General features: G+C 40.1%; 2 protein-coding genes across 10 annotated transcripts in view; both read right to left on the bottom strand.

Moving 5' to 3' along the window:
* soat1 (sterol O-acyltransferase 1) overlaps nucleotides 1–5,494 on the bottom strand; it is a 10,321-nt gene extending 4,827 nt beyond the window's left edge. The window contains exons 1-12 of one of the 3 annotated variants that reach the window (XM_020612933.1): nucleotides 5,046–5,494; nucleotides 4,437–4,570; nucleotides 3,044–3,108; nucleotides 2,157–2,305; nucleotides 1,955–2,014; nucleotides 1,761–1,868; nucleotides 1,278–1,563; nucleotides 1,081–1,159; nucleotides 872–956; nucleotides 716–761; nucleotides 479–608; nucleotides 243–340 (exon numbers count right to left, since the gene is read on the bottom strand). In XM_020612933.1, the coding sequence (XP_020468589.1) occupies nucleotides 243–340; nucleotides 479–608; nucleotides 716–761; nucleotides 872–956; nucleotides 1,081–1,159; nucleotides 1,278–1,563; nucleotides 1,761–1,868; nucleotides 1,955–2,014; nucleotides 2,157–2,305; nucleotides 3,044–3,108; nucleotides 4,437–4,569 (1,239 nt within the window). In that variant the 5' untranslated portion in view covers nucleotide 4,570; nucleotides 5,046–5,494. The remainder of the gene's footprint in view (nucleotides 1–242; nucleotides 341–478; nucleotides 609–715; nucleotides 762–871; nucleotides 957–1,080; nucleotides 1,160–1,277; nucleotides 1,564–1,760; nucleotides 1,869–1,954; nucleotides 2,015–2,156; nucleotides 2,306–3,043; nucleotides 3,109–4,436; nucleotides 4,571–5,045) is intronic. The other 2 variants (XM_020612934.1, XM_020612935.1) reach the window with 2 other exon arrangements.
* A 1,489-nt stretch (nucleotides 5,495–6,983) lies between these two features.
* The window catches only part of LOC109967478 (collagen alpha-1(I) chain), a 30,549-nt gene continuing 21,473 nt past the window's right edge, over nucleotides 6,984–16,059 (bottom strand). For 6 of the 7 annotated variants that reach the window (XM_020613060.1, XM_020613061.1, XM_020613063.1 and 3 more), the window contains 23 exons: nucleotides 15,910–15,960; nucleotides 15,579–15,632; nucleotides 15,402–15,455; nucleotides 15,224–15,277; nucleotides 14,965–15,072; nucleotides 14,717–14,770; nucleotides 14,214–14,267; nucleotides 11,618–11,671; nucleotides 11,480–11,533; nucleotides 11,336–11,389; nucleotides 10,995–11,048; nucleotides 10,838–10,891; nucleotides 10,467–10,520; nucleotides 10,327–10,380; nucleotides 10,170–10,223; nucleotides 10,070–10,087; nucleotides 9,800–9,862; nucleotides 9,508–9,618; nucleotides 9,206–9,347; nucleotides 9,015–9,121; nucleotides 8,114–8,191; nucleotides 7,801–8,010; nucleotides 6,984–7,203 (listed from right to left, as the gene is read on the bottom strand). In XM_020613060.1, coding sequence (XP_020468716.1) covers nucleotides 7,051–7,203; nucleotides 7,801–8,010; nucleotides 8,114–8,191; nucleotides 9,015–9,121; nucleotides 9,206–9,347; nucleotides 9,508–9,618; nucleotides 9,800–9,862; nucleotides 10,070–10,087; nucleotides 10,170–10,223; nucleotides 10,327–10,380; nucleotides 10,467–10,520; nucleotides 10,838–10,891; nucleotides 10,995–11,048; nucleotides 11,336–11,389; nucleotides 11,480–11,533; nucleotides 11,618–11,671; nucleotides 14,214–14,267; nucleotides 14,717–14,770; nucleotides 14,965–15,072; nucleotides 15,224–15,277; nucleotides 15,402–15,455; nucleotides 15,579–15,632; nucleotides 15,910–15,960 — 1,743 coding nt within the window. In that variant the 3' untranslated portion in view covers nucleotides 6,984–7,050. The remainder of the gene's footprint in view (nucleotides 7,204–7,800; nucleotides 8,011–8,113; nucleotides 8,192–9,014; nucleotides 9,122–9,205; nucleotides 9,348–9,507; nucleotides 9,619–9,799; nucleotides 9,863–10,069; nucleotides 10,088–10,169; nucleotides 10,224–10,326; nucleotides 10,381–10,466; nucleotides 10,521–10,837; nucleotides 10,892–10,994; nucleotides 11,049–11,335; nucleotides 11,390–11,479; nucleotides 11,534–11,617; nucleotides 11,672–14,213; nucleotides 14,268–14,716; nucleotides 14,771–14,964; nucleotides 15,073–15,223; nucleotides 15,278–15,401; nucleotides 15,456–15,578; nucleotides 15,633–15,909; nucleotides 15,961–16,059) is intronic. The other variant, XM_020613062.1, reaches the window with a different exon arrangement.

Genomic DNA, 16,059 nt, shown 5'->3' with positions numbered 1-16,059 from the left:
ATGTTAAAAGCTGTGTATGATGGGAAACACATAGACTTTAAATAAGGTTTAATACAACTCTCAGCTGGCCTGGGAGCGCCTCGGCATCCCCCCGGAGGAGCTGGAGGAAGTGTCTGGAGAGAGAGAAGTCTGGGCATCTCTGTTTAGACTGCTGCCCCCGCGACCCGGTTCCGGATAAGCGGAAGAAAACAGATGGACATTTGATTCAACATACATCTACATTTTTCAGTGGATGACAATACCTTGTAAAACATCCTATCAGCAAAACGAAGCATTTCAGCAAATGCATTGAACCAACAGTGGATGACAGAAAAGAATCCTAGAAGGAGAAACAACATTCCTGCAAAGAAAGAAACTACATTTGTCATGCTGTTGCAACAATCCTGCATCTCCCATCTTCATGAAGGAAAAATCCATTTTAAAATATCTAGAAAAAATGTAAGACTGGGTGTTTATGTGAGAAAACACTCATTTTTACCTGGTAGAATGAGGTTAAAGACACAGAGGACCACAGCCTTCAGGTCAAACATTTGCTGACTGATGCCGTGGAACTGAGGGATACACAGCCGCAGAAGCACGTAATACAAATAAAACACGCAGCCCAGTACCTGTGGGGTGGACGACTGGAACTCTCAGAAAATAGGCTAATACTGTTTGCTTGCAATCATAAGTGAGACCAAGTTAGGTCAGCCTTAGATGTGAAAGAAATTGGTACCTGAAGAAAATTTGAGGCCACATAGCCCCATCTGATCACTGGGTTCCTGCAAGTGAGAAACAAGGAACATGCCCTATTTTATGCAAGGCAACTATGTTTTGCTCTCAATAGAACATTAAAAATGCCAAATGACAGATGAAGAGAGGGTGTGTTTACCTGGGGTATTTGTCTTTGTAGATGAGTGTGGGTGCAAACAGGAAGTAGAGATACTGGGAAACCTGAGGGACCACTGAACCTGGACCTGTAGAAGATAGCAGAGACTGCTTATCAATCAGAACACAGTTGCTATGAGATAGAAACTGCATATGGATACACAGAAAAAAGAAAGAGAACAAAAAATATGCTGTAGTTAGAAAGTTACATACTGGTCTTGTCTTTAGACCACGACAGAAATCTTGGTACATTCTCTCTGACAAAGGAGTGGGCTTTCATCATTAGGCGTATCTGGGTCAAAAAGGGGAGTTTATACAGCACACTTCAAAAGACATTTGAAAAAGGTTTTACATAAAGCAAGTAGATGTGTCCCTACTCATTATACTGGTCAAATGTGCTAGTCACCCACCTGTTCATGGGTGACAATGGCGGCTGATGCAGGTGGCAAACTGTTGGTCACCACCACATAAGCAGGCAGGAATCCTAGACCCAGAGCCTGGTAAAGCAGGAATACAGAGCCAAACACTAAACTGTACAACCCAGGGTGACTGTAAGACCCAGACTGGGTCTGTGACCACAGACTGAACAGAGTGTACGGAACCACCAACGCAGACAGGAACATGCAGACCCATGTGCACACCACCAGGGGGAGCTGTCCAAATGTATAGACTAGCAGGTCAAAGTCCAGCACCAGCCTGGGGCAAGGGGCAAAGGACAAAGGACAGAAGGCTCTTGTTAGGACATATTAACTTAGCAAGTTCAAAAGTGATATCAATTACAGGAATTTATTTCATAAAGAAGAGCAAAGTAATCAAAAATGGCAATTTGTCAAGTTATCTGACTCAACAGACATGAACAGAAAACAAAAGCACAAGTAGCAGTCTTATATTACCTGCCTTCATTAATGGAATCTACCACAAGTGTATTGAGAATAAAGACAAAGAGCACGGCAACAAAAATGTGGTAGATGGTCCTGAGGTGATTCACCTCAAAAAGCTCACTGAGGAAAAACATAAAACAGGAAAATTAGTATCTACACAAATGCTCTGATATTTATATGACCTTAATATCAAAGTGTCATCTTACTCTAGGTAAGACCGGCGACTGACAAACTGCTTTCCCTGGCCATGAGGAGACTGGAAATGCCTAAAAGAAAGCAGAGTGACAACGGTGACCAGCAAATCTATTATTTCTAGAGGACAGGCGCATGTGTGAAATGGGGAAAGATTGTTCACATGTGCTCTAATCCCATAAAATGCCCTGTTTAAAGCAACGTGAATGGTAATACCTGAGTTTGCTCCTCTCCTTTTCTGACAGTGGAGGTGAGAAGCCAGCAGATACAGGTGCAGGCTCCAGGCTGGTTGCCTCCTCAATAAGACTGTCCATGAGGTCACTGACCTGACTATCAAACTGGAGCATCAGGTCGCTTTTCAGGTACTGAGCAATAGAAAAGGACAGAAAAAAATACTCACATATGAAAACACTTGGACAAATATGGACTTTGTAGCATTTCTGTGACAGTAATGATGTTCTTCTTGAATATGCAAATTTGGAGTTGTTTTGCAAAGATTCATTATTTCGATAACATTAACTTTGCTTTTAATTTTTCAAAACCGCTCAAGTGTCTCAATCGTCTAAACCCACTGAACCACTTACTCAGTCATCAGCAGCTGAACTGGATAAGAGCATTAGATAAACAACAAAAATGTAGTAATGAAAAAAAAAAACTGTTTTACAATAATATGGCTGTAGTGTGCACTTAGACAGCATGAGTTGCCAACAACACACATTTTCACATAACGCACACAAGCCTTTGTGGCAGAGTATTATTATTAGCTACACTGTAAATTTGAGTTCTTTCATGCTTTCCAAACCTGCAGTATGTGTAGCAGACAGGTTTGATTTGCTGGCAATATTGTGCATCTGATCTGTGTTTCTTTTTATGTCAACAGCCAGTACTAACAACCTGATGTTGGTGGAAATAAACCAGACAAAACTAAAAAGTACTGTATTTTGTCTGTGTGTCAATAAATGACTGATTTACAGCAGGATGACAAAATAGCAATACATCCATTAAAGGAAATCCAATTTAAAAAGCATTTTCCCGTTGGAGGATTCAAATAGCACAACATGCAGGCTGAGCCTTTTTTTAACCCAAATTACCGACCTACTAACCTCTGCTTTCTTCTTCAGTTGCAGCTTTTTACTGATCACCTGTTCCACTTCAATTTTTCCTGAAACTGGAGACAGGACACACAAGTCTGAGGCATATGATAAAGTTAAAAATCATCAACATACAGCTTTGCAATCTTTCAGTATCAATATTCTGTGCAAATTAACAACAGAGCCAACAGAGTTGCCAGGTTACCTTGCTTTAATAGAACCAGGTAACACACACACCATGCCACATATTTTAATAAATGGCCAACAGGGTGGCTATCCATGGGAAACTTGAAGACAGTGTGGAGCAAGTGTCTACTGTCTGACACCTCAGAAAACATTTGAAATGAAAGGTATTAGTGTTGAAAGCTGTCCAGTGAAGGACAGGTTTGTTCAGTTACTGAGGTCAAACAAAGAATGGCAAGCAACTATAGCGTTCCACCAACCTAACAAAGTGTCAACAATTACTGTAACAAAGAAAATGTAACAACAGTGTAACAAAGACAGGAAGCCTATGCAGTACACTACGTGCTTACTCAATTCAAACTCTTCTTGTTCCCAAACCTTTACTGCTAGAATATTCAGTAACATTTTTCTAAATATACAGAGAACTTATGTTGTCCCAACTGAGACAACAGACAAGTGTTTTAAAGAAATTGTAATGAAATGAAAAAGGCAGGTAAGGGTTGAGTTCCCTTCAGGTTGGTGGGGAGTTCCTGCCTCAAGTGGAGGAGTTCAAGTATCTTGGGGTCTTGTTCACGAGTGAGGGAAGGATGGAACGGGAGATTGACAGGCGGATCGGTGCAGCTTCTGCAGCAATGCAGTCGATGTACCAGTCCGTCGTGGTGAAGAAGGAGCTGAGCTGTAAGGCGAAGCTCTCGATTTACTGGTCAATCTATGGAACGGGAGATTGACAGGCGGATCGATGCAGCTTCTGCAGTAATGCGGTCGATGTACCGGGCGCACCCTTAGAGATAGGGTGAGGAGTTCGGTCACCCGGGAGGAGCTCAGAGTAGAACCGCTGCTCCTCCACATCGAGAGGAGCCAGCTGAGGTGGCTCGGGCATCTGTTTCGGATGCCTCCTGGGCGCCTTCCTAGGGAGGTGTTCCGGGGCATGTCCCACCGGGAGGAGGCCCCGGGGAAGACCCAGGACACGCTGGAGGGACTATGTCTCTCAGCTGGCCTGGGAACACCTCAGCATTTCCCCGGAGGAGCTGGAGGAAGTGTCTGGAGAGAGAGAAGTCTGGGCATCTTTGCTTAGACTGCTGCCCCCGTGACCCGGTCCCGGATAAGCGGAGGAAATGGATGGATGGGTTGAGTCAACATGCGCATTAATCTAAATATTCAGTGCAGTAAGAGGTCAATGTCCTCTTTCTTAGCCCTGCTGATAAGGGAGTTAAGGTCTTACCATTATCAGCAGTGTGGTTGTCTCTGGTGTTTTGGTGATGTTCTCCTGGACAACATTCCCCTTCCAAACACTTGTCAGGGGAGATGGGCATCTTCGGAATGGCTCGGCAGCGAAGGACACCCCCGCTCTCCATCCTAAAGTAACAGGAAGCCTAGGTTAAAAATTAACGCTGGGCGCATTATCAAAGTTAAGTTATGATGTCTTGAAGCCACATGAAGAAATGAGCTCACGGCAGTAAACACATCGCTGTTGTGTACCAGCTTACACAGATAACGAATTAAATTTGAGAGGCAACACACACATATTTGCCAATCAAATCCGTCTCACATGACACGGAGACAGCAGGTACAGCTCATTTAGCTCCCGTCAGCTGAGTCAGTGTGACAGGAGACGATTAAATACAAGCAAACTAAAATAGTCAGCCGGTTTACTGATAATGTAAGATTAACATTATTACAGTCTGGGCTGTTAACAGCAGGTAGGAGCTGAGGCAAGTGAAATTAGCCAACTTTTTGACATCTTTAGTTCGCTACGGAACAGCTTGATATAAAAGTTGTCTCAGACCAGGAGAATATAAAGACGCGGCCTGTTGACTTCGTCAATACTCACTCGGTTTAACTGCCAACTGCGCTCTTATTCAGCTGACATCCAACTGTACTGAACTCAAACTCTGGTGTGTCACTCCACAAATCATAAGTCTAAACTGATTCCAACCTCCTACAAAGGAGGAGATGATGCCCACCGGAGTCAACACCGATTGGTCGAACACGTGTCTTCCTTTCGACGTCACCGCCCCCCCAATGTCTGATGTTTTAACCCTTATGTAATGTAATCTAACAAAGGTAAAGGGTAAATGTAAACATCTGTTGATTATTAGAGTTGATTATTACATTGTTTTAGATTAAAATTCTTTGATTATGTTGAGTTACAAAGCCAAAAGATGATGCGAGTAAATAATACCCGCGAACACCACTAGTGTAAACTAAACACGAAGAGAAAAAAACAACAACTTTATTGCACAATATAAAAATATAATGTGATGAAACACAGCAGAACAGTGCCAGCGGTAAAACAAGAAAGAAACCAATGGAAGATAAATACATAGAATAAAATAAAAGGAAAGTTACATTTTCTGAATAAAGACCTGATGTTTTTGACAAAGTATAAACGTCTTCAAAGCTTTTGTATTGTTAGAAGAGCAAATAGTCTTTATGTAGACTAGTCTTTATGTAGTGTTAATCACAAAAAGGTACAAAGCAGGGTTTGCTTTTTCAGATTTGCATTTGTGCAGAAAATGTTTACCATGGACAGTTCTGTTAACTAAAAATTGATGTTCTCCATGTAAACATCTTGTACAATAACTATGAGCACCAAAAACTAGATATTCAAACTTGAGGTTAAAATCAGATATGAAATTATTACATATGAGTTTGCAGACATCTTTCCAAATTAAATGGCTTAAACTTTCTAAGTGGCCACCAACAACATTTCTTTAGAAAACGTTTTGCTGGATAGCATCTGTGAAAAACTTTATATGCCACATCTTTCACTGTATTTACCACAATGTATTTCTGAGGTAGACACCATACTTTGGTCCAGTTAATGCCATGTATATACCTACTCCAGTAACTGGTAGCACTAGGGAGAGAAACAACTTCCTTTTAAAATAAAGAGCAAATTTTCTTATTGTTCTTTGATGAAAAACACATTTTCCCAGTCAAGCACTCAGCTGGTTCAATAGAAGGAAAAGTATTTATTCAACTATAGATTCTGAATAATGGTGTTTTCTATCTTGACACCAAGAGGGCAGCATGTCCTGTGCTATCAGTGGCAAACTTTAGCATGATTGGTAGAAAATGTCAACCTACACATTCAATGACACAGACAGACTCAGTACAAATCACTGACAAATAAAACTGATGCGCAATGCCTGATTTCATTCCACATGTTAGAAGTGATCATTTTATTTTGATAGTGCTTCACACCATTGTCACTGTGAGGAGGATGGAAAACTGAAAAAAATGACAAACATTAAATTCATAGTTGATTTTCAACATTTGGTGCCACACAAACATTTATCAGCAATATTTAAAAACATTCACAAGGTAAAATTTCATTTAGCTTGATAATTCAATAAATATACAAAAATACAGTACACCAGTAAAACAGGTATTGTTCATGTAAAATACCCAGACACCATATATCCTTGCTTAAAGAGATAGTTTACAGAAATGCTCTCTCTCTCACAGACACACACACACACACACACAGTACTGCTTTGTTTTCATTCCTTGTGGGGACTTTACATTGACTTACATTCATTTCCTATAGAAAATTAATTTCCTAACCCTAACACTTAACCCTCAGCATACTACGACCTGGATGACTGAGAATTTGAACAGACATTTCCTGTAGACTTATCCTAACCTTAACCATAACCACTACTTCCCTAACCTTAACCTCACCTTAACCTTAAACCATGTTGCCACCATAAAATTCAGTGATTTCCTTGTGGGGACCAAGATGGCCGAGTCCCCACAATGTGAATGTGTTAACAAGTTTTGGTCCCCATAATGTAAGTAATACAAAGGCGCACACACACACTACTCATAGGTCACAAGAAGCAGAGGGGTCCCAAAACAACTGTGATCTCAGGGATGAGAGGAGTTACTCCCTTTACATCTACACCCAGGTCTCTGACAGGAAGTAACTCCATATCACCTCGATGTAACTCCGTGCTCCCCCGGACCCTCACAACCATCTCCTTCTGCAAAATGATAAAACAAATGATGGGACACAACAAGAACGTGTAGTATTTTTATTTTCTGAATGTACAGTATATCCTAATTCAGCCACTGAACCCTTTTATGGTGGAGTTATGGGTAGGTAGGAAATTAATTTGCTTGTGGACCAAAGCTTTTACAAACAATCTAAAATATACTATTGATTAATTAATTCTCCCAGTAACTATGCTCCTGTAATTATAGTACAGTGGTGATGTACAATCTACTTGGGAGCATTCAGTGACAAACCAGGAAAAGTATGCAGTGTTCAAACAGTGTTTGATTAATTCACACTAATATTACCTGACTGATTTATACTTACTAATTTGCACCCAAAACCTTTGTAAGTATTCAATAACATATATTCTTTAATCCAGAAAGAAAGAAAAAAAGGGTCTTAGAGATGGTATAAGTCCAGTTCCAGTTTTGTCTGGAGTCTACCACAGTCTGTCTTTCTGTTCCTTTTCCACGCATCACAGTAACATTAAAGGTATTTGCATTGTTTATTAATAATCAAAAAATGCTGCTAAACTGAAAGAAAAAGCTTTTTTTTTAACCTTAACAAAATCTTGTAGTCTTACCTCACACCCTTTTCTGGACACACTGATAAAGTCTGAATCAATTTCTTTGCCAGCGTCTCCCAGGAAGTGAATAATCCTGTTGGCTGATTCAGTTGTGTGAGCAGTACTGGAGTGGTTTTCTGTGCAGCTCACAGTCATGCTCTGGAAAGACGTGTGGCTGTGGAACCGCAGAAACCTCAGCTGTACAACATCCACACCAGGGTACTCAAACTGTTAACGATAGAAATCATTCATTTTAAGACTGTGGAAATAGCTCACTGCTATTAGATGCAATAAATATTTCTCAATCGGTTTATAAATGTATTAGTCTTACTTTGTCTCCACCATGTTGCTGACTGAACCAGTAGGCAGACTTTGATTTGTGTTTTTCTGGTTCCCATCTAAATGTAATCTACATAACAGAGCATTAGTTTTATTTCTAAAGCCATTCATAGCACCCACATATTTATGTAATTAAATACATCAGAAATAAGAATACTGTATGTAGCTCCTTCTATCCCAGAATCTATTTTTACTATTCTAAGCCAACTCTGACTATTTGGAATTAGCTGAAAACTCAATTAAAGCTACAGTATATAACATAAGGTAGCACTAGCATGATACTCCAAATCAATGCACTCTACTCTGCCCAGCACTCTCTCCCTGCTCCACTATGCTCTACTATGCTCTGTCAAGCTCTTCCCAGCTCTTCAGATATTTGTCATTATGAAATTATTAGAAATGAGAATGCAACAAAATTCTGATCCAGGAAAAGCACCCTGAAAATCTTTAGAGGTCAGTCTTGCTGAAGAACCTTTTAGAAGCTAATATCTCAGCACTGCTGTCATTGCTGTTCAATCACAGGAGGCTTTGACAGCACCTCTCCACTTTAAGACATGTTTTAGAGCATATTGCTACAACAAACATATCTGAGAAAAATTACATACTATAGCTTTGCTTATACCTAGTACATGTTTGAATGGAGTAGGAAGAAGTCAAACGTGCTGTGGGAGACTGAGGCAATCTCATCTGACTAGCCATGTTAGACGGTATGTTCTATCTATACTATGTATATTGTGATGTGAAACCATATAGTCATTTCGTGTTGTTGCTGCAGTTGGAAACAAGGGGTTGAATGTTTTCTATGTTTTTCTAATTGTGCTATAGTCTACCACAGGAATCATTCACACAATACTCAGCCTGCTAATCTTAACCCTTGGTGAAAATTAATGTACCTGTGACTTTAAAGGATTAATACAGGTTGTTCCTCCTGCTGTGAAGTTACAGAACACCTTCACAGCATCACAGGGACAGCCTTGGTTGGGGTCCATATAAAAGTATCCTGAAAGATAATGGAAATTTGTCCAGACTAATTTCATACAGAGTGTATAATCAGTGGCAGATGAGGGTTATGAGCCCTGCATACCCTCACCATCCTTCAGATGTGGGTGTATGAGCCCTAGCTCATAGCAGGTGGTGGCAGGATCATCTTTGGTTCCTTGGGGCCAACTGAAGGATTCCTCAGCCTCAGCTCCTTGAGACCATATGCTGGACACTGGCCTGGGCTGCTACAGAGGAAGCCATCATTCAGTCATTCAAAGTGATAACCAAGCATTCAGCCAACTATCAATCATAATACCGGTCTATGAATATAAAACACAACTGGATGCAAATAGTCCCAGGACACTGTGCAAATATAGTTTATAAGAGAAGAAAATTTGTACCAACTTTTTGTTGTTCTTCTCTTTGCTTTTTGAGGCTGGGTGTTTGTCTGTCAATTCTTTGACCTGGTTTGGAGCTTTGTCTTTGTGTAAGCCTGCCTGGTGCACCTGGTTTTCCCTGTAACAGAAATGACTTTGCGTTAAGAGCATGGTACATGCTATGAGCAGTTAAGCAATATTCAGGGCCTTTAAGCACCAAATGCACCTTCAATCCTTACAGTATGCTGCAGTTAAATTTGTGGACCAAGTGGAACATATATTTATTTGTCTACTTGTACTGTGTGTGCATAATGTCTTACTGGAGGCCCACGCCTTCCCTTCACTCCCTTTGGTCCACTCCTGCCTTGGATACCTTTCATTCCCTGTAAAGGCACAAACACAGTCAGACTGTCTGGAGTCAACTAATACATGATGAATATCTCAGTATTTGGAACACAAGGTACCAATAAAGGCACAATAGATGACAGACATTCCACCTTAATTTTGACCAGTTCAGGTCAATAAAGATCCATAAAATTGAAAAGTCTAATATTAACAAAAAATAAAAAATGTCATAAACAGTTTCTTACCTTTTTTCCATGCTGGCCCTGTGTAAAAGACAGTTAGGAAGCACCTGAGTAAAATACTTCAATAGACAATTAAAAATGGCAGAATATTAACATGACATACAGGTGGTCCAGGGAAGCCTTTTTGCCCAGGTGGACCACGGCTACCAGCATCCCCCTGAGAAATCCGACACATGTTTTATTGATTTAATAATATTTTTTACTTAATACCTTGCTACCAAATATAGAAATGGTGCAAGACAATTTAAGGCAGAACACACCTGCTTTCCTTTAGGACCAAGTTGCCCTTTCAGCCCCTGCAAACCAGGATTTCCCTAAGATCAAAAACAGAAATGTAATCAACATGAAATTGTGCTTATGCATTAAAATTACTTTATTTTTTAAAATAATTTCAACCAACCTTTAGCCCTGGTGGCCCAACTGGTCCTGGTATCCCTGTGTCACCGGAGAGACCCTTGTATACAAAGAAAACCAAAAATGACTTACAAATTCCTCCTTCAACAGTTACATGATTGCAATTTTAATTTCTGTATGGGTTCTGTTGGAGTGTAGAGTAACAGCTTTGAAGCTTTGCAGCTCACTACACCTGAAGGACAACATTTTTTAAAGTTCTCTGTGGTGCACACAGCTGCCAGTTTGGTTACTTTGGTGTGAGTATACTGTATAAGTAATGTAGTATTTAGAAGCATGGATGCACAGTATAAGAATAAGAAAAATACCTTAAATGTTAAAGAAATTCATTTTGAGGTCAGGAGCCTACACTGTCTTTACCTTTGTACCAAGACTTCCAGATTCACCTTTCTCTCCTCTCAGTCCTTGAATGCCCTGTATCAATGTCAGTAATGATGCAGACATTCACATGAACAGGTGTTAGTCTAAGTTTCTAACTTACTTACTTTATAAGCTGTTGTTAAACAAATTTGTATACCTTTGGCCCAATCGGTCCAGGAGGTCCATGCACTCCTTTCGATCTGGTTTTACCCTGCGAGATACAATAGGATATCAGTAATACAACTGCATGAAAAGTAATCATTATCAAGTCAAGTCAAGTCAAGAATCTTTATTGTCATTATGCATAACACAACGAATTTTTTCCCGGCAGCTCTCGGCTTAAAAGACAGACATATTATTTGCATAACACACAATTGTATAAGTCAATATAAAAATATGAACAAATAAAAAGGGATGTATGGGACCTAATCAGGTCAGCAGCATGTTAGGTTATTGCATTATTCACCTGTCATTTATATAAATGATGTGCTACTTTACCTTAAACCCTTTTGGTCCAGTGTTTCCCCTAATCCCAGGAGGCCCAGGTTTTCCCTAGACATAAGTAATATCACAAAATGCATCTTTCTGAATGGAAGAACATGGTGCACAGTTGCATATTTTCCATGTCTTTAGTGAGCTCACCATATTGCCAGGCCTTCCAGGTGTTCCAGGTGCTCCTCTGACACCAACATCACCCTTCACAGTGAGCATGGGAGAAATTTAATTTAGTAAAACCAATTGGACAACAGAATAAACTGGAGGATGATCAGTGTTTCTTACCGGATCTCCCTCATTACCCCTGACTCCCAGTAACCCATCCAAACCACTCAGGCCCTGAGAAAATGATCACAAAACAAGAGACCAATTTCATTAGCACACTGAATAATTGGGCGTGCAAAATTATTCAGCCCCTTTACTTTCAGTGCAGCAAACTCTCTCCAGAAGTTCAGTGAGGATCTCTGAATGATCCAATGTTGACCTAAATGACTAATGATGATAAATAGAATCCACCTGTGTGTAATCAAGTCTCCGTATAAATGCACCTGCACTGTGATAGTCTCAGAGGTCTGTTTAAAGCGCAGAGAGCATCATGAAGAACAAGGAACACACCAGGCAGGTCCGAGATACTGTTGTGGAGAAGTTTAAAGCCGGATTTGGATACAAAAAGATTTCCCAAGCTTTAAACATCCCAAGGAGCACTGTGCAAGCGATAATATTGAAATGGAAGGAGTATCAGACCACTGCAAATCTACCAAGACCTGGCCGTCCCTCTAAACTTTCAGCTCATACAAGGAGAAGACTGATCAGAGATGCAGCCAAGAGGCCCATGATCACTCTGGATGAACTGCAGAGATCTACAGCTGAGGTGGGAGACTCTGTCCATAGGACAACAATCAGTCGTATACTGCACAAATCTGGCCTTTATGGAAGAGTGGCAAGAAGAAAGCCATTTCTTAAAGATATCCATAAAAAGTGTCGTTTAAAGTTTGCCACAAGCCACCTGGGAGACACACCAAACATGTGGAAGAAGGTGCTCTGGTCAGATGAAACCAAAATCGAACTTTTTGGCAACAATGCAAAACGTTATGTTTGGCGTAAAAGAAACACAGCTGATCACCCTGAACACACCATCCCCACTGTCAAACATGGTGGTGGCAGCATCATGGTTTGGGCCTGCTTTTCTTCAGGAGGGACCGGGGAGATGGTTAAAATTGATGGGAAGATGGATGGAGCCAAATACAGGACCATTCTGGAAGGAAACCTGATGGTGTCTGCAAAAGACCTGAGACTGGGACGGAGATTTGTCTTCCAACAAGACAATGATCCAAAACATAAAGCAAAATCTACATTGGAATGGTTCACAAATAAACATATCCAGGTGTTAGAATGGCCAAGTCAAAGTCCAGACCTGAATCCAATCGAGAATCTGTGGGAAGAACTGAAAACTGCTGTTCACAAACGCTCTCTATCCAACCTCACTGAGCTCGAGCTGTTTTGCAAGGCGGAATGGGCAAAAATTTCAGTCTCTTGATGTGCAAAACTGATAGAGACATACCCCAAGTGACTTACAGCTGTAATCGCAGCAAAAGGTGGCGCTACAAAGTATTAACTTAAGGGGGCTGAATAATTTTGCACGGCCAATTTTTCAGTTTTTTATTTGTTAAAAACGTTTGAAATATCCAATAAATTTCGTTCCACTTCATGATTGTGTCCCACTTGTTGTTGATTCTTCACAAAAAATTACAGTTTTATATCTTTATGTTTGAAGCCTGAAATGTGGCAAAAGGTCGCAAAGTTCAAGGGGGCCGAATACTTTCGCAAGGCACTGTATATACAATGGACATGGCATCACCACTTCCCTCAACTATGCAAAAATGAAATCAAAACTGTGAAAACATTGGCTGCCATCTTTCTTTTTTGCATACAGATTCTGCACAGCAGTGACCAGAAGTGGATTGACAGCATCTTTTTGTATCATCGATTAACAAATTCTGGGAGCTGTCATGGCGTCCATATTTTATACAGTTGATAATCAACACATTCATCATTTTAAAGCTACTATATGTCATTTCTTTTCAGCCACTAGAGACCCAAAACTAACTGACACTGTAAACGGCTCCTAACCACATGGTGGCCCTCCCATCCCACCCTGTTTTCTAGCAACAACGTAAACAACAGATGTCTGGTTGTGACAAACTGTGCAAAATCTGGCCTCCAGTCCATAGCTAGCGAATACATTTGTAAATCCAGTAGAAGGCTCTCGTTACTGTTTATATGACACAAAGCTCAAATTACTTCCAAATTAAAATCATTTAGTCTCCGGCCCCCGCCCCGTGACCCCGTTCAGGGACTAAGCGGTAGCGGTAGAAAATCATTTAAATTTAATACAAAGGTAAAATCATGACCATGCTAGGTCATTAATCTTTCCAAAACAAACCAGTTAACTTTTGATGCAGTCACTGTTTCTGACTTTTAGCCTATGAGAGGTCCTCTATGACTGGCTGTTTGAAATGAATACTTATACTTGCAGTTTGAAAGCTATTCTTATAACCTTTGCTAGGTGGCAGGCGGGGCTAATTTACAGACCATGTTTTGAAACACAGGGTAGAGAAGCTGGAATAAAAACAAAAGTGCTGTAGGCAGCAGAGTGTCATGGTGGAGGTTAAGATAGTGGAGAAACACCATGTCCTATTTTCACTTGAATTATCAGACAAAGTGTAAAATTGTGGTAATGCACCTTTAATTTTTTTATATGTGCTAAAATACAACTAAGTAATGACAACTTATGACACAATGCAAAATGAACCTTTTAGTCTGCATGTCATTTTGTAACAAACTTGGTGATATAAGTATGCATTTTATAAGGGATACTTGCGGGTGTTCCAGGTTTCCCGGGTGGTCCTGGCCTCCCCAGTGGGCCCTCAGCTCCCTTCAAAACAGATGGATTAGAAGAACTTGGATATGAAAGGCCCAAAGCAGATATTAGACTGAGTTATTCAATCATACCTTTAATTAAATGTAAATATTTTTAGCCATCTTTTTTCCAAAAACAGTGACTGAGATTAGAATAATTTGCAATAAGTGCTATAAAGATATTTTAAAGTACTGCACAAAATTGTAGGCAGCAAGTAAACACAAATACTTTCAAAAAGGCAGGAGCACTGACTTTATATCCAGTTCTTAATGTGTCAGCTGCACAAGTGACTATACAAAATGTTAATAGTTTTCTAGTTTGGCCATATCTTCTGTCTCATTTTTATTTGAGAGAGGTAAAGTTTAATTCAGTGACTGCTGAATTTTGCAATATTTGCATTGTAGGATGTGTATTAGAACAATCTTTTAAGATGATTTTTAAAAAGCCATTTAAATTAAACTCACAGTTTTTCCAGGGGCTCCTTTGTCCCCTTTCCTTCCAGACTGGCCTCTTTTTCCCTTTAAATACACAGTAATAGAAAATAAACCTCATAATTCAGTTGCTCTTATGCACCAAAAACTGTAATTAACAGTTAAAAGAGACCAGTCAGGCGAAAGCCTTATGTTTTCATTGTGACACATTTACTTTAAGAATTAAAAGGTACAGACTGGGCTTTAGATTTTTATCTGAGCTGAGAGGTACTTCCTTTCACCTTTGGTCCCTGAATTCCTTTAGCTCCTGGAAGACCAGGAGGACCAACAGGCCCAGGTGGACCTTTAGCACCTGGAGAGCCTGTGAACCCCATCTTTCCCACTGTACCCTAAAAGATACAGTCATATTTAAATGACACTACAACCAGTATAGAATTATAATTCATAAAATATCACAGCCTTCAGTAACAGTGAGTGGCCTATTTATAAAGGCCGAAAATTGTAAAACCAAGCTTTTACATTTCAAATAAGCTATCTTACCAGTGGTCCTTGTGCCCCAGGCTCCCCTTTTGCACCTTTTCGACCTCTTATCCCCTGGGGAATACAGAGTTATATAAACTCATTGCATCACAGTTGTTACATCTTCATACACACTGTTAAATATGCTTGATCAGATTAATGATGTCCGCAGGGCAGGGATTTCATAATGAAGTCCTACCATGTTTCCTTTGATGCCAGATAGGCCGGATGTGCCCTTCTCACCAGGGCTGCCCTGAATTGCACAAACACAGCAGAGACAGAAATAAAGGCCAGTTATCTATAACTGAACAGATCACACTTACTATACACCAAAGAACATTACAGTGCATCAAAATGAACGAATGGTACATTACACCTTTGGTCCAGGAATTCCGGTTTTGCCATCAATACCCCTGTTGCCTGGCAAACCCTGAAAAAAAAACATCAGCACACATTATGTCTTCCAAACCTCCAGACTTCTAAAACATTTCTGTTATACTGTATTAGTTTTAGCTTGGTGTACCTAATAAAATGACAAGTGCGTGTATAGGAAACAGGCTGATAGCTGTGTTTGCTGTACTGTAGCAGCTGAAATCTACAGTGGAGCCTGTATGAAGCTAAGTGGCAACTTTTAACTGATCATAGTCAACACTTAATTTTCATGTAATTAATATATAATTGCCATATTAAGTTAATCAAAAACATACTGGTGTTGATGTTCCAATTTGTCCAGGAGGACCTATTTTACCAGGGGGGCCCTGTAAAAAAAAAACACCTACAGTGTTTATTTTCAGCTATGTGATGATATCCAAACATTGTGACACATTTATACATAGCTTATAGTAACACTGTTAGAT

This window comes from Monopterus albus, unplaced genomic scaffold, assembly GCF_001952655.1.
Source record: "Monopterus albus unplaced genomic scaffold, M_albus_1.0 scaffold129.1, whole genome shotgun sequence".
NCBI lineage: Eukaryota > Metazoa > Chordata > Actinopteri > Synbranchiformes > Synbranchidae > Monopterus > Monopterus albus.
This window is presented reverse-complemented; position numbering and strand designations above follow the sequence as displayed.